This window comes from Panicum virgatum, chromosome 5K (genome assembly GCF_016808335.1).
Source record: "Panicum virgatum strain AP13 chromosome 5K, P.virgatum_v5, whole genome shotgun sequence".
In the NCBI taxonomy this organism is placed as follows: domain Eukaryota; kingdom Viridiplantae; phylum Streptophyta; class Magnoliopsida; order Poales; family Poaceae; genus Panicum; species Panicum virgatum.
Window position 1 is genome coordinate 56184081 of NC_053140.1, and position 26979 is coordinate 56211059.

A 26979-nucleotide genomic window follows, 5' to 3' on the forward strand; every position below is an offset into this window, starting at 1 on the left:
AAAAGTGAGACAGTTGTTTGTGCTGCAAAAATCAGAATTTATGCATAATGTAGACCTTTTGTTGACTCGCTAATCCCAACTAAGTTTTCTCAATAATTGCTTATGTCTGTGGTATGCTCATGTACCTGCTGGACAAAATCATATCTGACATTCACTGTTGAACCTCTCTGTCGCTTATCTTAAAGATGATCTAGTGCAATGTTAAATCTCTTTTTCTATCATGGCCTCAGCATGTTTTCCTTGTAACTCATGTCGTTGCTCTGTCAGCCAAGTCTCTGGATAGCATATCGGTTTTGTTCCATGTATCCTGCTTGTTTCGTTTATAGTTCTCTAAGGTTCCTGAATGGTTATCGGTCTTAATCTCCTGTTGCTGCCCAGCCAGACTGAATCTCATGGTGATTGTTGATCCGGTAATCTTGTCGGTGGACGCAAGCTGTGTGTGAAACTTAAGCAAGAGTCTTATTTCCTGCAGTCTGTGATGGTTAGTCTCTGTTTCTCTCATATCATGCCTCCATTTTTAGATCACCTCCTTGCTATCCCTCATTCTCATAATGCTTATCCATGCATGACCTATCTATGCTACATGTGAATTCTCGTCGTATGCTCGGTAATGGTGTTTTGATTAACGATTGATGGTGATTGTGTCCACATATATTATCTACAGTCATTCACAGCAAAAGCTGAAGCCCTGGAGCTTTCTAGTGTGGAAAAACATTTGATTAGTTCACACTGTGACACGGTTAATCTCCAGCTAGGTAATGACAGTGTGATTGCTATGAAACTTACATTTTCTAGCACCAGGTTGAGTAAGGAATTAGCAAATCAACTGGTAATGTTTATACCAATAAAACCCAACTACGTTGATTAATCTAGAAACTAGCACCACATCGACCGATCCTTGTCCTTAGTTTATCGATTGGTCTCCTTTACTTTCTCTCCACTTAAATCTCGGGACGAGATTTCTTTAAGGGGGTAGGATTGTAACGCCCCTCAATTAGCAATCAATTAGGAGTGCTAAACACAATTTGAAAATTCAAATGGAGTCAAAAATATCAAGCCCACGTGTAGCTTGCTCCCTCTCTCCCGTGCGTGGTCACCGTGGCCAATTTGGCCACGGCGCCGCTCGCGCACGCCACAACGACGCATCGCACGAAGCTTCTCCCCTGCTCACGCGAGAGCCGAGCCCCAGCCCTTTTCCCCTGCTGCCCAGAGCGCGCCTCGTCGCCCGCCATGGCTGCCACCGGCCTTGCACGCCGCGCTCCCACCTCCGGCCTTCCTCCACCCAAGCCGGCCACCGAAATAGCTTCTCCACCTCCCACTGATTCTCCACGGCCCAACCCCGCTTGCCCAGCCACGCCGGAACGCCGCCGCAGCGGCACAGTACCACTGCCACCCGCCGCCCGCCGTGGAACCGCCACCACGGACCACCTCCTCGCGCTCCAAGGCCACCTACAGGTCCGCGCCGATCTCCTCTCGCTCCTCCACCCCTCCCTCGCCGCCGGCTAGCCCTCCCATGGCCGGAATCACCGTTTCCCTTTCACCCCTCCCCTGTTTTTCGCGACCAGGGACTCCAGACAGCAATAGAAAGAATCCCAGGGTGTTTTCTGCGAAGTCCATGACTCAGATGAATAGTGCTTTAAGGACTCCTTTGTAATTTCTAGCTGTAAACTTTGAAATTCAATATCAATTCGTAGAAAATTCGTAAAATAGAAAATCTTGTTGTTTTGGAATCCTCTTGAAGAGATCTATGCAGTAGAACCATAATAGGGTAGGTGTTAGTTGCAAGTTTTTGCTGTAGAATTTGATTTGTGTTACTAGTGCATAAATATTGGTTGATTTTATCTTTTTCTTAACTACTGTTTGAAGCTAGGTCTTGCAATGAAACTTTTATGGTAGTTTGTTCTTATAACACTAGTATTGCTATAAAAATTTCATGATTAGTTCTCTGGTGTAGCTATTTATTTGATTTAATCCTTGTTTAGTAGACTTTATTTATGGTAAATAGTTTCTGTTCGTAATAAATCATGAAAATATTTCTGTATGTTCTTTTTGAGTAGCTTAGCTTGTCCATGAAGTTTGAGCACCAATTCATGAATAGAACAGAAGTTAAAAATGAATATTGTTATATTGATGTCCGTTTTGTTTATTTTCTCAGAATTAATTCTGTGTAGATAAAATCATGAAAAATTCACAGTAGCTAATTCATCCCTGTGTCGACCTCCTGTTAAAATTTCAGGTTCTGTTTTGCTCTGGTCTGACCTGTGTAATTCAATTTTGCTCTAGGAGTTGTCTGAATGAATGAATTATTCGGATTAAATGGATGCATGAAATGACGTGATTTTTACAGAGTAGATTTCTCCTTGTACCTTCTGTTTAGAATATTTTTTTTTCTGAAATTGTTGTTGTTTATATACTGAGTTATTTAATTATTAGCAAGCTATGACCTGCATGTTATAGGAATCAACTATTGCTTGTTCGTGCAGTTAGTGAACTTCTTTTGTGCCGTTGATCATGATGCCAAGGATAGTTAGAAATATAGTTAACTACTCTATAAACGATTGCCCATGTGATATGATTGTTTGCTACTTATTAGACTACAACTTTATCGTGAAGGAAAAATAATAGCATCTATATTGTTGAGCAACTCAGAACTGTGCATTCATACATATGCATTGCTGCATTTCATTTAGGTACGATAGATGAACCACGTGAGGGATGTGACATTGAAGCCGAGCCAGAAGACGGTGAATGGTGGACGCCTCTAGAAGATGGATGGATGGATCCCAATATGCATGACCGAAGGCAGATGCTCGCCAAGCGAGTATCATCTAATTAACACTAACCTAGTGTTACCCTCAGGCAAGCCCCGGTGCATGTCCTATTATTTTAAATTATGCTTCACTATATATATGTTTTATCTATTACTTGTGCATTACGTATTAGGAATTGATTGGAACCCTCGCTGCATGATCCTTAGGTTTCCCCGAATTTTTACTAGTATGTCTAGGTCGATAGTGGTGCCAGGCTAAAAGAGTCCGGTAAAAGTCGGGTGACTTCGTGTCACTCGCGAGACATAGGAAACTTTAGAAGCCGAGTAATTGCCGGTTACTCGCGAGATACATTATTATCTTTATACTTCAGTATTTGTGAAATGGATTGTATTGGATATGGAGATGTGAGACCGGGCGGGAATGATGGATAGGTATGGCAGCAGGACAGGGTTTCTGTGTGTCTTAGTCCCGTCCGTGTCGATTAAGGACCGGTCGTTGTGGCAGTGCTGATCGGGGATTGAATTGTACTAACCGCATGCCGGAAGTAGGAGGTAGTCGAAACCGGTAAGCCGAGTACTGCATTGCTTCGAAAGTACAGGAACCCGCACCCAACTCCTGGGGCGAGTCGAGTAGTCGCGGAGAATTGGGTTGCATATGTTTACTTTTGGTGGTCTCACGTTGAGCTCGGCTGACCATATGTCGTTGGGCTGGTTCCTGTAGTTCGAGGCGAGGAGGGGAATGGTTGGCATGTATAGTCCGACGGGGCCAATACGTGCCGTGTTGGTTAGGTCCACCTTGCAAGGTTAAATCGGATCGATTCGTCGTGTCTCGCGGTTATGAGGGCCTTGGTCTCTTTGTCACACCGTAGCGAATGAGCTAGAGTTTTAGAGATATAAAAATGGATATAAATTCTTAATCTTATTTGGATGCTCCACCTGTGTGTGTAGACAGGCAAACTTTAGTGTGAGTCTAGCTATATAAAATATGTGGCTAAAATGTTGAAAGTAAGGATACACTTCTAGTGCTATTTCCGCAAAAACAAACCACCAGCCAAATGCCTAGCATGTCTAGATATGTGGGCTAAGTTATACCCACTGGTCGGGTAAGTCTTGCTGAGTATTAGTATACTCAGGGTTTGTTGTTTACCCTATTTCAGGTATAGAAGCTAACCAGGATTCGCATCAGTGGGCTCGATGTGACGTCCTCACACGTGTTCATAGTTATCGTCTTGTTTTATTGGTTCTCAATCGAATTTCTTTCTCTCAGATTATATTCTCTTCCGCTACTGTCATTTATTTTATGTAAATTCCAAATTTAAAGCTGTTTTGTAAATATTTATGTTATTATCTATTTTTGTGAAATTATATTATGCTGGTACCGTCTGTGCTCGCCGTTGCGCGAGACTTCTGGTGTGTTTCGATCGGCCTGTGGGTTGGAAACAGGCTGTCAGGTTACACTTAATTAAGCTAATGCGCCTGATGCGTTTAGATGATGGCCATTACGCTTAATTAAGCCGTTTAACTTGGCGGTTCTGTCACACAATGACTCCCGGTCCTACATGTTTCTGGTGGTATCATTGGCCTAAGCATCTAACCGTTGGATCTAGATCAAGTTTTAGATCTTGGTTGGTTTAGTAGAGAGCGGCTGAGATCGTGTTGCTAGCAAAGAAGTGGAGGAGTGTGACCTTCAGGTTCAAAGAGATGCTACATTTTGCAACCGTGCCGAGCAGATTTCAGTATTGCAGTGAGAAATCACCTGAATCAGATGCTGCCGCGCTTGAGCTGCTGCTCGAAGCTGTCTGACAGCCTGATGTTGTTGTGGGAATATCAAATTAGCCTATGCCTGTTTTGTTTGCATATGCTGCTTGGTGCGGTAGGAATAAGGGCATGATACAGTGATGCTGTGCGAGCTGATGCTCTCGAGGCTGGCTGTGGGAAGATCAAGTTGGCTTACGCCTCAAGATGATGCTGTATAGTGTAATTACAAAATTGTTCAGTGCCTATGTCCATCAGGGTTGCCTGTACAAGCTGCTACATAGTGATGTATTTACGAATTACAACCAAGTAATGCCACAAGCATCTATACGTGATCAGTTCATCACAGAGCAAAGCTCGCCTTGATTTACCTTTTGGATTGCGGAGATTCAAGCTTGCAACTTTTTTATATAAAAAAAAATCCAAGTTTAGGGTGAGAAAGTTGCGGTGCATAGTCGCGTACTCCCATCCGCTCCATAATAAATGCATTTTTAGAATTTAAAATTTATCGTAAAATAAGTACACCTATATAAAACAACCTAACTCTAGTTGTCTTTTTCTACTCTCTATTTTTAAAGTGCAATGATTACATTTTTATAGAGGTAGATACATAATTTCTTAACAACATTGATCTCTTCATCTCAAATCTAGAAGTGCAGTTATTTTAGGATGGATGGTAAAATTGTCAACCAGCTGTCAGCTGATGCGGAAAGATGTTGGGCCATGGTTGATGTGCGGTGCAGCAGGAAGGGGGGGGGGGGGGGGGGGGGGGGGCTCAAAGTATCTTTTCATGTGGCGACGGCATTATGGTCCCAGCAAACCTAGTCCCTGTTTAGTTCTTTTACATGTAAACAAAAAAAACCGTAAACGCATTAAAGTGAAATGGTATTTTGCTAATTTGAAGTACTAAATGAAGTCTATTTACAAAACTTTTTGCATGGATGGGCTGTAAATAGCGAGACGATTCTAATGAGCCTACTTAATCCATGATTTGCAACAGTGATGCTACAGTAACCATCCTCTAATTATTGATTAAACATGGATTAATTAGCATCATTAGATTCGTCTCGCGATTTACAACTCATCTATGCAAAAATTTTTGCAAATAAACTTCATTTAATACTTCAAATGCCCTATTTACATCTTTACACATTTTTGCAAAATAAACTAAACACACCCCTATTGGCAAACGGCAATGATTTACGTGCACGTTTCTGTGCCCGTGGAATCTCTCGTTTACAGGGGTGCAAGTTAATATTCTTTAGGTACATCTCCAACTCTTTTTAGTTCAAAATATTATAATATTATTTTTCAAAATATAATATCATTTTTCAAAATATAATATCATTTTGGAGATATAATATAAAATTTTGAACTAAAGAGAGTTGAAGATGCACCTAAGAGTCACCTCTTTGCGACCCCTACTCATTCAGCTTTCCCTGTTTCATTTTGGTTCTCTGTCTTGCAAGCATGTCGATCGAATTTATTCCGAGGCTTGGGTTCCCGTCAAGATGTTAATTCTTGATGCTTTCCTTGTGATGCTTGACCTTCATTTTTGAATTTGTTTAGGAGATCAACTAGATCTGTCTTTGCCGGTTAAGTCTCTCCTTTATTTGTGGGTTACAAGTCAGTTGGACAGACAATTGCTCACCTGCTGATTCGCTGTCTTACTTTAACATACCCTATTGTTTCGCTATAGCAATCGGCACTGCTTTCAGAACCCTATTAAATTCCGTGGTCAACCGCGATCCATCACAGAGTTGTCCTAGTTCTCTGGATAATAACAAATTAAAATAGAAAATATGGCAAAATGTTGACACCTTCCTTTTCAAAAAAGAAGAAGAAGATGCTGACACCTTAGTGGGCCAAGTGTAAACATGTGGGATCACACGTGGCACTAGAGAGGTCCTCCAAGTGAGATCGGATTGGAGCTTGGTGTGTACTGATCCTATTTTAAGCAAAGCGGAGGGGTGGGCCCGGGTCCACGCAGGACTGATTTGGACTGCTGGAGGAGCAGGTCCCAGTAGGCTCCTGTTGATCTCTTCTGTTTTTGTTCCCTGTGACCTCAGCGATGATGTCAAAAGAAGGCCGGGCTCTCGATATGGTTCTTCTGGGGCCGTGGCTGTTGTGGTGCGTGCTGTGCCGTCGTGGGGACTGGATAGCGTGGTCTACACTACACTACACTACACCGTTGTATTTGCAGCCTTGGGTTTTTTCAGCTCCAGGAAAGCTTCATTCTCAATCTCAGTTCACCTTTGGAGCATCACAATACCACACCTGTCATAATTTGGGAACAATCCAGAACATGAGTATTTGGTGGGATAACAACATATTTCCCTCGTGAATCATGGAATTGCCCCTTTCGGAGGGGAGTTGGAAGATTGCTACTCTACTATAATAGTCGACTCCCTCCGTTTCAAATTATAGGTCGTTATTTAATTTTTTTGACTCTAAGTTTGATCACTCGTCTTATTTAACAATATTTGCAAGAATGACATAAATTTGACAATATTTGTACGAATTTTTTGAATAAGACGAGTGGTCAAGTTTAGGATAAAAATGTCAAATGAACTATAATTTGAACAAGAGGTAGTAGTAAAAAATATATACCTTAGAACATCAGCTATTCGAGGTGCAGCAAGAGAGAACCAGCAAAATCAACTCACTGATCATCTTTTCGTTTTTTAGAATAGTAAAGGGTAAATATACTACTCTTTTGAAATAGTACATTGCTGTTCGAATTAAAAAAATACTGGTCGAAGTGCACAATATTTGGGACCAGGTGGAGCGATTATTTAATCTTCAATAGAGCACCTATTCTTTTTTTTTGCGAGGAATAGAGCACCTATTCTCTGCTGATCAGATGCCCTGATGCCCATGCTTGCACATGAAGCAGGCCCCAGTAACACAAACACAAATCCAGCGAAATAGCATCACGTTGTACAAAATCAGCACTAAAAAAGGCAGCATAACTCCCAGCTATTCCCACAAATTTGGCATGCCCTATTTGCCACGACTACTTTTCCCCCATTGGCCGGGTAGGATGGGACCCACTCGATTCCAACCTAATCTAGTCGAGTCCATGGCGATGGCGGCACCATGGAAAGGCAGTGTGAGGATGAAGGGCAAGCGCTACCCACACACAGCAGAGAAGAGAACGACGCGACGCGAGCCGGTGGGCCCTCGTTGGAATTGGGCCTCACACTTTTTTGACGAGACCTTTCTTTTTTTCTTTCCCAAGCCTTCGAATCCCCCGCGAGGAACAGGGCCCACCGCTCAAGCACCTGATTTTTTTTGTTTGAGACGCGGTAATTCCATACATTTTTTCCTTCCATATCTCCCAGTGTCTTATAACAATTACAACTGTTTAGATCTACATCTAAATTTTAGCTTCCTCTCTCCCCCAACTCTCCTCTCTCCCACGCCGTGCCTATGCCCGCCGCCATCTGCGCACCGCCGCGCGCCTCCCCACCTGCCGCCTCGCCACGCGCAACATCTCTGTGCTCGTGCGGGAGCGCCGCCGTCGGACGACGTGCTTTCTGTGCAGGCCCGCCAGAACTCCGGCACTGTCACCCGCCGCTCGCCGCCAGCACCAAAAAGAAGGTGAGAAAATATTGGTTCAATATTTTTGAAATGTTGATTTAATATTTTTTCATTAAAATGTTGAATGGAGCATTAGCCAGTTGCCGATCCGACGCCTCTACTCTCCTCTCTCTTCGCATCGCATCCCCCCGTCCGTCCGTCTACCGACGATGCTAAATTGCTGATGCAGCCAAGCCGAGCCACACCTCTTCTTTTTAGTACTCCATGCATACTATTTTTTTTTAACGTGCGCGCTAGGATGCTGGTGAGATCCAAAACACGGGATTCGTTCTGGTTACCGTGCGCCGCTGGAGCACACGCTGCGCCCTTCGCTGACCTCAGGGATAGACTGACACCACAGCCCCACACCAAACGGGCTTACTATCCACTGTACAAAGCAGCTGGAGGCTGGAGCACGTTACGGCGCCGCGCTGGGTGGGAGGCGCACCGCAACGGAGCTCGAACAGTGCGGCATCAGTAACCGGGGGAGAGAGGTGAGGCGGGGAGCTCGTGAGGTCAACGAGGGGGGAGCGGGCAGGAAGGCTCGGGGCTCCTTCCTCCTCCTATAAACCCACCTCATCCGCCTACCGGGCTCCCATTTTCTCGCCCGGGAGCCGCAATTCCGACCTGCTTGCTTTGTAAGTCCACCTTTGAATTGTTTATTTACTTACCGACCTTCTTCTAGCTGGCTCGATTGAACGAGAACACCGATTGAGGAGGTGGCGAGGATAACATGGGGGGAAATTTATCTGGGATTTGTGCTGTTCACCTCTTGATGGTTCTCGAGATTGCTTAAAGAATTCTAGAAGGTTGTTTCCCTGTATTAATTTCTTCTATTTCCGCCTGCTTTTGTCTGATTCGGGCCCTATCTGATAAAGATAATTTTTTTAGTAGAGGAGGATCTGAGATAGGGCCCGAATCACCCTTGAGGTTATGGAGAAAGGGTGATACATGCGGGATTTGAGATCCCTTGATCTGGAACTTTTGCTTACGGCTCGGGTTCCTTTGTTGTGTATTCTTGAAATTTATCAAGAGGGGACAAAGGAAGGAAGTGGTTTACTGATTCCCCCCCCCCCCTTCGATTAGGAGATTTCGGATTTTCGATTTGATCTCGTTGGGGTCATTCATTGAACTGAACCATCAGCGCCTGATTCCCTAATGATCATTTGTTCAGTCGACCTTGTGTTGCTTTTCTTAAAGTTTGCATCCACCCTTCCGATTGCCTCTGCTAGGTTTCAAGCTCTTTTACTAGATGTTGCTATGGCCTGAGTTTTCGGATGCATACTCTTCTGGCCACAGATCTCTTGATGCGTTCAGATTAGATTATTGACTTGTCTTTTAGTGAAGATCTCGAGAAGTTATCTATCAGTAAAAATATTTGTTCGGTGAAATACTAGGACATGATGGGCGAAGTAGTGATCTGATTCTGACTAGTAACCTCGTCTAGCTGGTGAACCTATCCTTTCAACTTCCCAGTTGTTTCCTGAAATAAGTTTCATGTATGTTCCGTGTTTCTGGTATGTTTCATCTGAAATAAAGAGGTAGGATTGTCAACAGATATAGGCACCGTTTTTTCTTTTGAACGAGAATGGCCGTTTCTGCTGGCCACTAGTCATAGCTTCCTTCCAGCTTTGGTTCAAATTTATCTTTCTGCAACCTATAATCAGGGTTCACCAAACCGGTGGGAACCGGTCCGGTTTGACCGGTTACCGGTCAAACTGATCCGGCCCGGTTCCAGTTTGGGCCGGTACCAAACCGGCCCAAATTCAAAATTCAAATTTAAATTCAAAAAAATAAAAAATTCATAAAAATACTTCAAGGTGCGACGAATCTAATGGTGTCAAATTTTCTCAAAAATTCGTTCATTTAGTATGGTTTGCGGGGATTTGAAGTTAAACAAAAAAAAGTGTGCATATAAAAGTATACAAATACAATGTAAAAGTAGTACAAAAGAGGGTTGGAGGGTTTATTTAGGCTAAAATATGTTATACAAACATTTATTTAGTATACTTTGCGGGCATTTGAATTTAAACCAAAAAAGAAAAAAAAAATTGAATTTGACCGGTTACCAGTCAAACCGACCGGTTGCCAGTTAAACCGGCCGGTCAAACCGACCGGTAAGCTGGTCGGAACCGGTTGAACATGCGATTTTGAATTTGAATTTGAATTTGACCGGTTTCCGGCCAAACCGGTCCGGTATACCGGTACCGGACCCCGCCGGTTTGACCGGACCGGTCGGTAAATTAAACCCTGCATATAATCTCTCAATCTCTCTGTTCAGGGTTCATACTCGCCCAGTAGATCAATTCTACGCCAGATGATTGTACTTCCTGGGGGTAGAAGGGCGTACGGAAGCAGAACTCGGGTGGTATTGAATTGAAATGGAAGGCGGGATGTCAAGTTTGGAAACTGCCATGAAAGCTTCTTCATCGGTTGCAAGTGGTACTGCAAGGAATGCTGACCCTGACATACAGACTGTCCGTTCCAATTCAGTAGAGCAGTTTTATTTTCCAAGACCTGGCCAATCTTTGCCAGGCATTCCACCATTCTTTGGGCCTCCTTCCTCCAGTTTGTATCTTCCTAATGACAATGAAGCTAAAGTTGGCAACCAATTTGAACCAAATCTTTCACAGAGTACAGATTGGGACCCGCAAGCTATAGTAAGCAACCTAACTTTCCTTGAGCAGAAGATCAAGCAGGTAAAAGATGTTGTGCTGTCCATGAGCAGCCGAGAGAACCAAGTAGCTGGCGGTTCCTGTGAGCTAGCAGCAAAGCAGCAGCTCATAACTGCTGATCTCACTAACATTATAATCCAGCTTATCACAACTGCTGGTTCGCTGCTCCCTTCAATGAAGAACCCACTTAGCAGCAATCCAGCAGTAAGGCAGCTCAGCAACACTCTTGGTTCTCCTATGGGCTTTGGCATGAATGCTAATCAGCGACCAAGTGTAGACAGCAAGAACGATATTCCTGACATTGGAAAGGCCTCTGGTTACGAGGAACTGATCAATAGCCTTAATACTACCCAAGATGAAAGAGATGATCTGATCAAATGTCCAAATCCTTGTGGTGGGGAAGGGTCTGAACCGACTCCGATGGAAGACCATGATGTAAAGGAGAGTGATGATGGTGAACATGAGGGAGAGAATCTACCCCCTGGTTCTTATGTAGTATTGCAATTGGAAAAGGAGGAGATTTTAGCACCACATACTCATTTCTGCTTGATCTGCGGGAAGGGCTTCAAGAGAGATGCGAACCTAAGGATGCACATGAGGGGCCATGGAGACGAGTACAAGACTGCCGCAGCTCTTGCCAAGCCCACGAAGGATTCTGGTTCAGATCATGCACCAGTTACAAGGTACTCATGCCCATTTGTGGGTTGCAAGCGGAACAAAGAGCACAAGAAGTTCCAACCTCTCAAGACAATCTTGTGTGTGAAGAATCACTACAAGCGAAGCCATTGTGACAAGAGCTACACCTGCAGCCGTTGCAACACTAAAAAGTTTTCTGTGATTGCTGACTTGAAGACTCATGAGAAGCATTGTGGTCGTGACAAGTGGCTCTGTTCTTGCGGAACAACCTTCTCTAGGAAGGACAAGCTTTTCGGGCATGTTGCACTTTTCCAGGGCCACACACCTGCGCTCCCCATGGATGACGTCAAGGTATCAGAAGCATCAGAGCAACAGCAGGACAGCGAGCCTATGAATGAAATTTCGAGGAGCATGGGGTGCTTCACTTGCAGCTCGTCTGATGGCATTTCAAACCTTGACATGAAAATGGCTGATGATGCACGCGGCTATTACTCGCCACTGAGCTTTGATCCTTGCTTTGGCGCACTGGATGACTTTACTCGCCCTGGATTCGACATCTCTCAGGATCCCTTCTCCTTTCTGCCTTCGGGATGCAGTTATGTACAGCAGAATGGAGACAACTGATGGAGGTCACCGTTGATAATGACGACAAGGGCACTGGCAGCCTTTATGTATGGCGTACGCATGATGCTAGTCTGGTTCTTGCTATATTCAAGAGTCATTTTAGGTTATGCCTTCTTTTTTCTTAAGTGTACTTCATTTGGTGGTCATCAATAATGAGCACTTTTAGCATTTCGTACGGACCGAGATAGCCCCAATTTTCAGTATATACATGCAAGATTTACTGTGTCATTTTTGCTGACCTTGCGACATGTTTGTAGTGCCGGGAATTTGTCATAGGAGGACAAATAGACTATCGTTTAGCTGGGTGATTTCCCATGACACAGATCAGCGATAACAAGTTGCCCAGCTGCTAATCTGGTTCTGTTATTGCTGGTAAAGAGCTGCATGAGTTACCAGCGAGTGATCTTTCTATCGAAACATTGCGGTGCTAGATTTGTGCAGAGCTTGATATGGTGTAGTTTCCTTTCGCTACTGCACCTGACAAATTGATAATGATGACGATGGATACAGAGAGTTCTTTTTGCTCTTTCTCTGACTGACTTCCTCGCTGACGTCTGAATACTGAACGCTGTGAATTTGCAAGCGTGCTGGGGGGAGGGAAGGTCATTCTGGACAGCTAATAAGGAAGGCTTGTAGAAATTGAAGCCTAATCGAAGCGAGATGGGGAAATCACGAAAAAATTGAAGCCTAATTTTTCCGACCTCCCAAACCTAACAAAACACGCACCCACCAACTAGCACCATTGCTGCACCACCTTCTCCTATTCCACTGCATTATTGCAGACTCGGGTCGTGGACTCACAGCAGTCGTACCCCAAGCAAGCCCACTGCTCAGGCGGCCCTTAAGCTGAGGCCTGAGGGACAACTACCCATCGCCCCCCCCCCCCCCCCCCTCGTGGCTCTGATCGCCTCCAACTCCAATCGATGGTTTCTCCCTGCCTGCTGTTCCCCAGCAAGCCAGGCCGTGGCATCCTACTCGACCTGACGCACGTCGGCGCCCGCGGCCTCCTCGCCGAGCTCACGGCGCCCTCCGCATCGACGATGCGGAGCGACGATCGCTGGAGGTCGACATTGCTGTGGCAGCTCACGGTGGAGGCCACGACGGCGCCGACAAGCCGCCTCGACCCGTGCACCAGCATGGTGGATGGGGCCTGGAAAACGCACCTGGCAGGTATTGAGCTCGCGTTCGAGGCCGTGGCGGCGAACATCTGGTCCCCAATCCCGGCCAGGTGGCCAGCGGCGCGGGGTGCCTGACGACCGGGGGGGACGGCAGATGAAATACCGTCCGGGTGGACGGTATTTCAAATACCGTCCGCCCCCTGGCCTCTCGTGGCCGTTAGATCGCGCATGTACGGCCACCTACCGCCTTTGGATTTTGGAAGACAGCGACGGCCCTTTCCTCCTTCCTCGCTCGACTGTTGTTCTCCTCGACGTCGCGCTGAGCTCCGAGCCGCACGTCGCCCAACGAGCAAGAATCCTGCGGCTGCAAGAATCACGTTCGATTCTGATAGTTGCGAGAGCTTTGTAGGTACTGGGATGCTTAACCTGCCGGACATGGGAGGTGGAATGGCACGGTGGTGCCATGGCCGGCGGCGGCGCTGTTCCTGGCATTCTGAGTACTGCGGCGAGCCTGCCTCCGGCGATGGCAAGAGCCTCCAAAAGCATGACAGGCTACTTGTTGGCTACGACCACTACATTGACTTGGACACTAGACTCTGTGCTACCGTAGCTCGGCAGCTGGACAGCGTGCGCTCGCTGCCGCACGGCACCGAGGTCCGGCTGTCTGTCTATCAATTTGCCTTAACCATGCTCGTCAAGAATCGATCCATACAGCAGGAATGACCAAACCCTTCGTACCATGTCTAATCGTGTCCAAGCAATGGTTCCTCATCGGCCTGCTGTTCCAATTGCCGTTCTTCACCGTTCCCAGCAAGCCAGGCCATGGCATCCGACTCGACCTGACGAAAGTCGACGACCGCGGTCTCCTCGCGGCGGCCTCCCGCGTCCGGCTCGCCGCGGTCACGGCGCCCTCCGCATCGATGATGTGGAGCGGCGGCGCTGGCACTTCCACTGCCACGGCAACGGCGGCCGTCCACGCGAGCCGGGCGACGAACCTCGTCGACCTCCGCATCGGCACGCCGTCGCCCGCGCTCACGGCCCTGCTCTACACGGGCAGCAATGGCGCTTGATCCACCACCGTTCGATCCCCTCGTCTGCTCCGGCGAGATAACCATCACACCCGCGCACCGGATCCCAGCGCGTCGTCGCGGAGGACTGCGGTCAAGCGGGGAAGGAGGAAAAGTCTACCTACCTTGACTTGATCGGTGCCGCATATTTGAGACCCAACGGTCTTAAGAGATCGAGGGTGGATGGTAAATGAAATACCGTCCACCCCGTCCATCACCAGGGTGGGCCTGATCGCCGCCACTGCTACGGGCGCGTCGCCGTATACCGGACGGCGGCGGCGCGGAGGCCGGCGACATGGGCTTCTTCCCGCGCCACGACGCGTCGATCATCATCGACGGATGCAACAGTCTGCTGCTCTACTATGCGTCCCGGCCGCCGGCGTTCCACGTAGTGAACCCGACCACGCCGCCGCGCTTCCTGCGCCGCGCCCGAGAGTGCTGCTCTCCGTGTGGTCGTTCGAACCCTGTGTCTCCCAGCTCTACAAGGTGCTCTGCTTCGCGGGCTGGCTTTCTCGGGGCGCGACCATCGAGGTGTTCGACTGCAAGCGTGGCGCGCGGCGTGCTCCGTCAGATGCCGGGCACTGCCGTCAGCTGTGGCCGCTAGCGGCAGCAGAACCTCAGTGCATGAGCTTACGACGGCGCCGAAGAGCCCCGCCGGCCAGTACACCAGCATGGGGCCTGGAACGCGCACCTGGCAGGTTTTGAGCTCGCATTCGAGGCCATGGCGGCGAAGTTCTGGGCCGCAATCCCGGTCAGGTGGCCACGCGCCTGATCCCTGGGGGGGGGGGACGGCAGATGAAATACCGTCCGGGTGGACGGAGTTTCAAATACCGTCCATACCCTGGGCGTATCCTGGCCGTCAGATCATACAGGTACGGCCACCGATCCCCTTCGTATTTTCGAAGACAGCGAAGAAGGCCCTTGCTTCTTCCTCGCTCGACTGTCCGTTCTCCTGGACCTGGAGACCTCGACAATGCGCGGAGCTCCGAGCCTCCGATCCGCCGCGCGTCGACCAACGCGAGCCAGAGTCTAGTGGCCGTACGAATCACTTCGGCGTTTTGAGAGCTTCGTTGGCAGGTGGGATGCTTATCCCTCCAGACATGGGAGGTGGAACGGTGTGGCGGCGCCATGGCCGGCTCCGTCCCAGGTGTTCTGAGTTCTACGGCGTGTGCCTGCCTCCGGCGAGGGCGAGGGCCAAAAGTAGCAGTCGCCGATAGAGCACCGCCGAGGGCCGAGGAGCACGAGCGAGCAGCGGTGCGACCTCTGATGCCCCGTGGACGGCGGCGACGTTGATTCGGATGCATCGGCAAGGCTAACTAGCTAGAGCCATCACAAATTTGATTGCGAGGAGGCTGTCATGCCAGCGAAAGCGGCCGGTGGGGGCACCGGCAATGCATCGACCGGCGTTGCTGGGATTGTCTGCTTTGATCTCGCCCAGCACGTGCAAGGGATTCGATGCTAAGCTGCTCCGATTCTGCAGCCAACACCATGTGACTTCAGATTTTTGAAGCGTTTACCGTGACATGGATATTGCTGCTCAAACATCCAAGGAGTCTCATGTTCCCAATTCAAAATGAATGTTGAAAGTTTGTCATCAGAGGTTTTTCTATCTTGGCAATGTCCGATGATGTGCCGCATAAGAACTGCTGTGGTGGTCCGTACTAATAATTACAGGTTGCAGTTGTTCAGGTTCAGCGAAAAAGACATGTTCTTCAGGTGCCGCCACTAGATGCTTCAGAGTGACGTCGAGAGGATGGATCATAAACTTGGTGGCCACAGCCACTTCGTCAGTTTTACCAAATGGAACCAAAGGAAGAAAGTTCAAACATCGCACGGGGTTGAGACAGGGCAACACCCTCTCACCAATGCTCTTTATCCTAGCACTAGATTCTTTACAAAAGTTACTTGAGAAGGCACGATCAACATCTGCAATGACACCGATGCAATGTAAAGCAGCGAGGTTCAGGATTAGCCTCTATGCAAATGATTCGGCAGTATTTGTCAATCCATTGAAAGAAGATGCGGAAGTGCTTAAAGAAGTGTTTGCAGCCTTTGGGGAAGCTTCAGGTTTATGCAAAAATTTAGACAAGAGTGGAGAATACCCGATCAGATGTGAGGCAATAAATCTTGATACAGTTCTGCAGAGTCTGCCCTGTCAGGTTAAGTGCTTCCCTTGCACTTACCTAGGGCTGCCATTGAGTATAAGAAAATTGAAAGGAGTGGAAGTTCAGCCATTGATAGACAAGATTGAAGACAGACTACCATCGTGGAAAGGAAAATTACTAGACAAGGCTGGAAGGTTAACACTAGTGCTATCAGTTCTGACTTCAGTACCAATATGGGCTCTGTAAAGAATTGATAGGATCAGAAGGAGCTTTCTGTCGAAAGGAGAGGAGGATGCCAGTGGGGGTCACAGTCTTGTTGCTTGGAAGAAAGTTTTGCTACCAAAACAGATGGGTCGTCTAGGGGTCCTTGATCTTCAGGCTTTCAGAAGGGCGTTGCAACTAAGATAGTAAAATGGTTGTGGTTTGAGTGGGTTGTTTTTTTTAATACAAATTTTTGCTCAAATTACAGAAAAATACTATAAAATTCTCAAATTACAAAACTAGGTTATACTCGTCCGCTGGTTGGACGAAATATGATTTTCGTCCAGTGGGAGGACGAAATACGGTAATTTCGTCTGTCCGTCAGACGAAATTTAGATTTCGTCGTTTCAGTAGTCGAAATACAAGAATTTCGTCTAGCTATCGGACGAAATTATATTTCGTCCAGTGGGCAGACGAAAATTCATGAATTAACAATTTATTACTGTTTTCGTGTAGCTTTGCATGACGAAATTTATATTTCGTCTAATGGGTAGACGAAATTAAATTTCGTCCGTTGGGCAGATGAAATTTGAAATTTCGTCTACCCGTTAGACGAAATTTAGTTTGATCCCCCCCCCCCCCAAATTTGACGATTTCAATGTTGTTTTATATGTGTGTCACAGTATTGTGTTACATCTGGAACTCCGAGTAGAGCGTCGAGCAAACAAATAAAGGATAACTGGTACTGCGAGGGTGTATTACTTTCCTGATTTCGTCCAGCCAGCAGACAACCATGATCTAGTTTTGAAATTCCTACGATGCAGAGTATTAATCTGTAATTTGAGTAAAAAAATGTATTAAAAAAATTCGAACCTGACATACCCTGGGTTGGCACTACACCACCTTGTGACAATGTTGACCTCCAGTTATTCAGAGTTAGCACTGTTTTTTTCGCAACCGTGCCTGAGCACGTTTTTCATTAAGAGAAAAGCACAGAGTTAGCACTGTTGTCAGTATCTGTAATGGTAGTCGGGCTAAGTTCTGGGAGAAATCATTCCATGGCATACTAGACAAACTAGACTCATGATTATGGTATAGCTGATGTGGCCTGTTGCTGCAAAAGGAGCAATCGAAAAAATATTTCAGTAAAATCAATAAAGTGTAGTCAGAGCAAGCTGTGAAAGACGTTTCCCTTTTATATACGTAATTATGGCTATACATTCGAAACAGGATATATGTAACAGTGTGTCCAAGAAGGGTTGCAGGCTCCATTTGAGTGGCAAACTTCATTATAATTTCTTAATGTCTTCTGAAAAAAATCTAGTAAAAGACTTAAATTGATCCTTTCTTCTCATGACTAAAATTTTACTCTTCTACATGGTTTTCTATTCTTCCTTTTTCTGGCCAAAGCTCCAGCACTGCAATGCAGGGAGGAGCTGTGAAACAGGCTACCATTTGAAAGGAGAAACTTCAATCACTTAAGACTGATTGTTGCATGAATAAGCGAACAAAAAGGATCCTACATTATTAACTTGAAATTAAATGTATGCTTATTATACAGCAATGGAGTCAGCATTGGTTCTATATTGCATTAGCCCACACCAACTGCAGAGTGTTCGTCCATGGTAATTAATCAATTATAAGTTATTGTGTTCTGCAACCTGCAAATGGGTATGATTGGTAGGAGACACTACTTTAAGCAAATCTTGAAAGCAATCCCAGCACAGAAGTGCATGTAAACAATATCCCTGGATAAACTGATCGAAATATCATATCCTTCAGGTTGCAAGTTGCAATGTTACAGATGAGCTAGAAATTCAAAGGATTGTCTTATGTACCATTCTTTTCGGAGAAGATTATGCCCAGTGGAGTGTTTCAAAGCCCTTAAGTGCTACACCTTTACTGATTAGTATTCAGTTTGGGAATCTTAACCTTAGTCCTCGTTTCTTTGAATGGTTCAGACAACTTGTTAACGATCTACTTAAAATACTTAAATATACTGTAGCTCCATAGAAACGGTTCATATTTATTGGAAGCTGTATTTTATCGGAAATATGACAAGGAGGGTAAATGTGTGCTTTTGTAAAAAAAAAACAATCGAAAGACACTGCAGAAGCAGATGCTCAACGCTCACATCCCGGCGATGAACATACTGACATATAGCTACATAATGCTCAGAACTCATAAGGAGACATCCATGGAATTTTGATTTTGTTTCTAACCACAGCCTATGCATTTGCGCACAAACTAGTACACACACTGTTGCCTAGCAACAAAACATGCACCATAAGAGAGTTGTGGTCAGCACGTTGTGCTGCTATCAGTCTCAGACGCTGGACCAGACAAGCTAGTTCAGATACAAGAAGATGTTTCTAAGCTAAATACCAGCTTTCATATTTCTTTCTATGTCCTCTGCAGATGAATGACTTTCTGCTATCATTAAGGTATATACATTTCACATAATTTAGTAAACATTTTATGGAATCTTCAACCATTACTGAGCTTTGTAGGGGTGCTTATCCCGCCCGACAAAGGAGGTGGAATGGCACCTTGGCGCCGTGGCCGGCGCGGTTCCTGGCGTTCTGAGTACTGCGGCGAGCCGGCGAGCCTGCCTCTGGCGACAGCGAGAGCCTTCACAAGCATGACAACTACCCATCCCCAAGCAAGCGCAGTATCAAGCGATGGTTTCTCCCTACCTGGTGCCTGCCGTTCCCATTCCCATTGCCGTTCTTCACCGTTCCCAGCAAGCCAGGCCGTGGCATCCGATTCGACCTGACGCGCCTCCGCGCCCGCGATCTTCTCGCGGCGGCCGACCGCGTTCGCCGCGTCTTCGGATGAGCGGCCTTCTCGCCGAGGTCACGGCGCCCTCCGCATCGATGGTACAGAGCGACGGCGCTGGAGGTCGACATTGCTGTGGCAGCTCACGGTGGAGGCCACGACGGCGCCGACGAGCCGCCTCGGCCCGTGCACCAGCATGGTGGATGGAGCCTGGAACGCGCACATGGTAGGTATTGAGCTCGCGTTCGAGGCCGTGGCGGCGAACATCTGGTCCCCAATCCCGACCAGGTGGCCAGCGGCGCGTTGTGCCTGACGCCTGGGGGGGGACGGTAGATGAAATACCGTCCGGGTGGACGGTATTTCAATTACCGTCCACCCCTGGCCTCTTGTGGCCGTTAGATCGCACATGTACGCCATCGGATTTTGGACGACAGTGAAGGCCCTTTCCTCCTTCCTCGCTCGATTGCTGGTCTCCTTAACCTCGCACTGCGAGCCGTTCGTCGTCCAACGAGGCAGAGTCTAGCGGCTGCAAGAATCACTTCGGAATTCCGATAGTTGCGAGAGCTTTGTAGGTACTGGGATGCTTATCCCGCCGGACATGGGAGGTGGAACGGTACTGTGGTGCCATGGCCGGCGGCGGCGCGGTTCCTGGCGTTCTGAGTACTGCGGCGAGGCTGCCTCCGACGACGGCGAGATCCTTCACAAGCATGACACCATGAGGTTGTCTGTCTATTTAGTTGCCTTAACCATGTTCATCAAGAATAGATCCATACTGCAGGACTGACCAAACGCTTGGTACCATGTCCACCAATCGCCTCCAAGCGATGGTTTCTCCGCTGCCTGCTATTCCAATTGCCGTTCTTCACCCTTCCCAGCAAGCCAGGCCGTGGCATCCGGCTCGACCTGACGCATGTCGACGGCTCGACGCCCGCGGTCTCCTCGCGGCGGCTGACGGGTCCGCCACGCCATCGGGCGAGGGGCATCCTCGCCGCGGTCACGGCGCGACGGCGGCCGTCCACGCGAGCCCGGCGACGAACCTCGTCGACCTCCGCATCGGCACGCCGTCGCTCACGCTCACGGACGTGCTCGAAATGGGCAACAATGGCGCTTGAACCACCACCGTTCGATCCACTCGTCAGCTCCGGCGAGATAACTATCACACCCGCGCACCAGAGCGGAGGAACCCAACGTTTCGTCGAGGAGGACTGCGGTCAAGGCCGGAAGGAGGAAAAGTCTCGGTATGATCGGTGCCGCATATTTGAGATTCAACGGTATTTAGAGATCGGGGTGGACGGTAAATGAAATACAGTCCACCCCTCGGTTCATTTACCGTCCATCCCTGGGCCGGGTCTGATCGCCGCCCCGGCCAGGAGCGCGTCGCCGTATACCGGACGGCGGCGTCGCGGAGGCCGGCGAAATGGGCTTCTCCCCCCGAGCCACGACGGCTGCAACGGCCTGCTGCTCCACTACGCAACCCGGCCGGCGGCGTTCCACGTCGTGGACCCGACCACGCGGCGGCGGGCGGCGGGCCGCGCTTCCTGCGCCGCGCGCGAGGGCGGTGCTCCGTGCTGTTGTTCGACCCTGCATCTCCCAGCGCTTAAAGGTGCTCTGCTTCGTGGGTTGGCTGCGCTGGTGCGCGGCCATGGAGTTGTTCGACTCCGAGCGCGGCGCGGGGCCCGGCAAGATGTCGAGCACTGCCGTGGGGCGTGTGCCCATGGCCTCCAGCGGTTCTCGTCTAGTGTCGGCACGCGCCCCAAGATCTGGGAGCTCCAGGATGCGGGGGGCGGGCGAGTGGGCACTGAAGCACGAGATGGGGTCATGGGGATCGGTGACGGTGTTCCCGGCGGCTCGAGCCCAGCCATCACTTTCCAATGAATGGCGTTCCACCCGGAGAGTGAGGTGGTGTATCAGTGGTCGCCATGGAAGCTGCTGGCGTTCGACATGGCGGAGAGAAGCGTCGAGGAGGCGTGGATGCTCGGGTCGGAGAAAGAAGGCGCGCATCTCTTACAGGTTTGGTTGTTTTCGTTAGGCAAAATAGCCAATCTCGTCCTCTAACTTTTGTCTGCGGGTCAACTTGGTCCTCCAACTTTTGCAAAGTCCAAATTAGTCCTTCAACTTCTGTTTTCGGCATCAACTTCATCCTCGAGCTGAGCTGGACAGCCACGTCGGCGTCATCCAGCTGTATGTCAGGGTATTCATACGTGTGTTAAAAGTCAATATTGCCCTTTAGCTCTATGGGTCCACCACAGCATGCGCTTCTCATTTTCTGGATGCTCCCGTGCAGACGCCTCCTTTCTGTTCTCCTCTCAGTTTCCCCTTCCGCCTCCACAGTAGTGCCAATCGAGAGCGCTGATGGTTCGTGGTGGCCGTCGGAGGAATGGATTTGTGCTAGAATGGAAGGAAGAACACATGGCGTCGAGGAATCAGACTACATGCATGCAGATACGGAGGTTAGGCATTGATTTTTTTTGCCCCAAGCTGGAAATTTGCGAGCTTGATTGGCGTTGAAATTGGTTACTTCCAGTACTACGTTTCATACCAAAATCACTTGCTGTTGGCAGCTCCAATGGTTGCTCGAAGAACACACCCTAATAAGAGCAGGGTGCCACAGCAGGACTCGCGTGGCAGTGAGGAGGTGGAGGCCGCGGAGCAGGGTTCTGTGGAGGCCACCGGCGCAGGGGCTCGCGAAGGTGGCGGCACAGGGCCCGTGGAGGCTGCCGACGCAGGGTCCCACGGACATGGAGGCCACCGGCGTCGGGGAGCCAGAGGCTGGCGGAGGCTGAGGGGGTAGGAGCTCGCGGAGTTTGAGGCGGAGGGACAGAGGCAAGCAGTGGCTGGCGATGAGGCCGTTGGCGCATGGCTCGGTAGAGCTTGCCGCGCCGCCGCGAGGGCTCTCCCGGCGGGGGGAAGGCGCGGGCGGCCGCGGTGGGGCTCGCCCGGCGACTGTGGTAAACCAAATGAAAGAAGGGCATAGGCGTGGTAAGCCGATGTGGCTGTCCAGCTCGGCTCAAGGATAGAGTTGGTCTAGAGAGTATAAATTGAGGGATTGATTTGGACTTCGTGAAAGTTTGGGGACCAAGTTGACCCACGTGCAATAGTTTGAGGATGAGATTGGCTATTTTGCCTTTTTGTTATATCGCCATTTGGCCAGCGCCTTATCCTGAATGTGCTTGCCAACGCGCTGAAAATGGCAGAAGGACAAAATTGGAAGAAGTTTCTCAGAAAAAAGAAGAAGGCTAGATTGGAAGAGTGCGGCTGTGTCCAATTGTCCAAAAGTTTCTTTTAGGAAAAAGAAATCAAAGTACAACGAAACTGAAAATACATGTAATACATGTCGCTGTTCTGTATTCAGCCTGAAGTGTAGGATTGTCTGCTTTTTAATTTTCTAGTAGTGCTGCTATCCAAAAAAAATAATTCTTGGAGTGCTTTATGAATTTATACAGTTCAAGCAGTACATGTAATACTTGGGCCTCATTTGGGAAATTGGGAGGGCTTTTACCGGCTTCGGCTTCACCCGTTTCACGAAAGTCAAATCACTATAGCGTTAAGTTGTTTTGTAAATCGAGATAAAAATAAACTAGAAGCCAGATGAAGCCTTTTATCTTACTTCACTGGCTTTAGCTTCACAGGTGAAGCCGTTTTGGGAGAAACCCTCCCAAACGGGGCCTTAGTTTATGACAGCTTACTGTATCGATTTTTGTTGATACCATCAAAATAGAATATTTGCTTTGCCTAAGATCCTGATAACTAGATAGAGTGGTGACACCAATGGATAGTGCTTAGTGTGTCAGTTAGCTATTTCATTTTCACATTTCTTACCTTAAAGTCTTAGATTAGTTCAATTGAATGGATTTTGGATCAATCAAATGACCCCCGAAGTCATAGAGCTCTGTTGACAATAAAAAGGTCATTGAGCTTCTGGTGGCACCAAAGAGTCATGGCGACAGCATCCTGTACGAAGAAAGGAATCCGGATCAACATCCCCATCTTCTCGGCACCGTCCAATGTCCCAATCTTGTTGCCTGTTGGAGTTCACGCCCAGGGACAGTGCCGAGCCGTCGCCTGGAGTTCACGCCCAGGGACAGTGCCGAGCCGTCGCCCGAGCTATGAATCCTCTTTCGATGCCTCTTATCTTTCCGGAGTGTGGAACCAGGCACTAAAAAGATGGTGCCGACATTGCACGATACAGAGGCAGCCTTGGCGGGTCAGCGATCGTGTCCCCGACATCGATCGACATGGACCATGCCGGAGCCGCTGCAGCTGCACATTTGGACGGCGGTGTTACCCGGATCGGATGCCTCTGGCAAAGTGAGGAGGGTACCAGGAAGCCAGGAACACAGTCGAGTCAGCATCCGCAGGCAGGATGGCGAGATGATGAGCTCTCGACCCGACCGTCGGTCTGTGCAGCGGAAGTGCGGAACGTCAGCGGAGGTCGCGGTCGCCATTGCTGTCGCAGCTCACGGTAAGTGGGAGTCACGACGGCCCCGACGAGCCGCGCCGGCCTGTGCACCAGCACGGTGGACGAGGCCTGGAACGCGCTCGTGGCAGGTTTTGAGCTCGCGTTCGAGCCCATAGCGGCGACAATACCGGCTAGGTGCCCGGCGGCGCGTGGTGCCTGATGACGCCTGGGGGGACGGTAGATGAAATACCGTCCGGGTGGACGGCATTTCAAATACCGTCCACCCCCTGGGCTTCTTCTGGCCGTCAGGTCGTACACGTACGGCCACCTATCCTCTTTAGATTTCCGAGGACAGAGGAGGCCCTTTCCTTCTTTCTCGCTCGGCTGCTGCCGATGTTCTCCTAAACAGCGCGGTGAGATCCGACTCTCCGAGCCGCGCGTCGCCCAACAAGCCAGAGTACGGCGGCTGCAAGAATCACTTCCGAATTCCAAGGAGCTTTGTAGGTACTGGGATGCTTAATCCGCCGGACAAGGGAGGTGGAATGGCACGGTGGTGCCATGGCCGGCGGCGTTGCGGCGAGCCTGCCTCCGGCGATGGCGAGAGCCTTCACAAGCATGACACCATGAGACAGCGTGCGCTCGATGCCTCCCGGCACCGAGGTCCGGCTGTCTGTCAATCGATTTGCCTTAACCATGCTCGTCAAGAATCGATCCATACAGCAGGAATGACCAAACCCTTCGTACCATGTCTCATCGCCTCCAAGCGGTGGTTTCTCCTCTGCCTGCTGTTCCAATTGCCGTTCTTAACACTTCCCAGCAAGCCAGGCCGTGGCATCCGGCTCGACCTGACGCATGTCGACTCCCGAGGTCTCCTCGCGGCGGTGACCGGGTCCGTCGCGCCACCGGGCGAGCGGCCTCCTCGCCGCCCTCCGCATTCGGCGATACGGAGCGACGGCGGCCGTCCACGCGAGCTCGGCGACGAACCTCGTCGACCTCTGCGTCGGCACGCTGTCGCTCGCGCTCACGGCCCTGCTCGACACGGGCAGCAATGGATTTTGAACCACCACCGTTCGATCCCCCCTCGTCGGCTCCGGCGAGATAACCAGCACACCCGCGCACCGGAGCCCAGCGCGTCGCCGAGAAGGACTGCGGTCAAGCGGGGAAGAAGGAAAAGTCTCGATACCTTGACTTTGATCGGTGCCGCATATGTTAGATCCAACGGTCTTTACCGTCCACCCCCGACGCTATTTCGTCCCCCCCCCCCCCCCCCAAGAACATCGCCGCCACGGCCCTAGATGCGCGTTCCAGGCCCCTTCCACCGTGCTCGTCGGCGCCGTCGTGTCTTCCACTTACCGTGAGCTGCGACAGCAATGGCGACCGCGAGCTCCTCTGACATTCCGCACATCCGCTGCACAGGCCGACGGTCGGGTCGAGCGCTCATCATCATCGCCATCCTGCCTGCGGACGCCGGCTCGGCTGTGTTCCCCCCTTCTCCCCTTGCCGGAGGCATCCGATCCGATTGACACCGCCGTCCAAAGGCGCAGCTGCAGCGGCTCCGGCAGGGTCCATGTCGAGCGATGACGGGGACATGATCGCTGACCCGCCAAGGCTGCCACTGTGTCGTTCGATGTCGGCACCAACTTTTAAGTGCGTGATTCCACACTCCGGAAAGATAAGCTGCATCGAAAGAGGATTCAGAGGTCAGTTGATGGAACACCGAGCATCCCAGTTTGTTGGTCATAACATTCTGCTGCCGGGTTCAGTTTTTTCCATGGCTCGTGTGGTCGTGTTCATTGTCCAGGCCGTTGAGATGTGCATTTGCTCTGCGCAGCTAGTAGCAGGTGATTGCTGTCTGATCTTGCTGTTGGCCAGATGAATGATCTTTGGCTGTGTTTTTTTTGTCAACATATAATGGGAGACAGCTTTGGTCTGCAAGATTTTACCTGGCCAGGCTTCAATAATGGTTGAAGATTCCATAAAATGTTTACTAAATTATGTGAAATGTATACCTTAATGATAGCAGAAAGTCATTCATCTGCAGAGGACATAGAAAGAAATATGAAAGCTGGTAGTTTAGAAACATCTTCTTGTATCTGAACTAGCTTGTCTGGTCCAGCGTCTGAGACTGATAGCAGCACAACGTGCTGACCACAACTCTCTTATGGTGCATGTGTTGTTGCTAGGCAACGGTGGGTGTACTAGTTTGTGCGCAAATGCATAGGCAGTGGTTAGAAACAAAATCAAAATTCCATGGATGTCTCCTTATGAGTTCTGAGCATTATGCAGCTATAGCCTATATGTCAGTATGTTCATCGCCGGGATGTGAGCGTTGAGCATCTGCTTCTGCAGTGTCTTTCGTTTTTTTTTTATACAAAAGCACACATTTACCCCCTTGTCGTATTTCCAATAAAATACAGTTTCCAATAAATATGAACCGTTTCTATGGAGCTACAGTATATTCAAGTATAATTGTCTTTGTATTTTAATAAGATCATTAACAAGTTGTCTGAACCATTCAAAGAAACGAGGATTAAGGCTAAGATTCCCAAACTGAATACGATAATCAGTAAAGGTGTAGCACTAAGGGCTTTGAAACACTCCACTGGGCGTAATCTTCTCCGAAATGAATGGTACATAAGACAATCCTTTGAATTTATGGCTCATCTGTAACATTGCAACTTGCAACCTGAAGGATATGATATTTCGATCAGTTTATCCAGGGATATTGTTTACATGCACTTCTGTGTTGGGATTGCTTTCAAGATATGCTTGAAGTAGTGTCTCCTACCAATCATACCCATTTGCAGGTGGCATAACACAATAACTTATAATTGATTAACCCCAAGCAAGCGCGGGCCCACTGCTCAGGCTGCCCTTAAGCTGAGGGACAAAACTACCCATACCCCCCCCCCCCCCCCCCGGTTCCGGCTCTGATCGCCTCCAAGCGATGGTTTCTCCCTGCCTGCTGTTCCCATTCCCATTGCCGTTCTTCATCGTTCCCAGCAAGCCAGGCCGTGGCATCCTACTCGACCAGACGCACGTCGGCTCCCGCGGTCATCTCGTGGCGGCCGACGCGTCCGCCGCGCCGTCGGGTGAGCGGCCTGCTCACCGAGGTCACGGCGCCCTCCGCATCGACGGTGCGGAGCGACGGCGCTGGAGGTAGACATTGCGGTGGCAGCTCACGGTGGTGGTGGCCACGACGGCGACGACGAGCCGCCTCGGCCCGTGCACCAGCATGGTGGATGGGGCCTGGAATGCGCACCTGGCAG

General features: G+C 49.2%; 1 protein-coding gene across 3 annotated transcripts; it reads left to right on the forward strand.

Moving 5' to 3' along the window:
- Nucleotides 1-7890: 7890 nt before the first annotated feature.
- On the forward strand, nt 7891-12270 carry LOC120708806 (zinc finger protein STOP1 homolog). Of its 3 annotated transcripts, none has more exons than XM_039994222.1 (2): nt 7891-8128; nt 10389-12270. In XM_039994222.1, the coding sequence occupies exon 2, from the start codon at nt 10489-10491 to the stop codon at nt 12040-12042; it is 1554 nt and encodes a 517-aa protein (XP_039850156.1). In that variant the 5' UTR covers nt 7891-8128; nt 10389-10488; the 3' UTR covers nt 12043-12270. The 3 variants fall into 3 exon arrangements, with proteins under 3 accessions (XP_039850156.1, XP_039850157.1, XP_039850155.1); XM_039994223.1 differs by lacking the exon at nt 7891-8128 and adding an exon at nt 8204-8916; XM_039994221.1 differs by lacking the exon at nt 7891-8128 and adding an exon at nt 8211-8745.
- Nucleotides 12271-26979: the final 14709 nt, after the last annotated feature.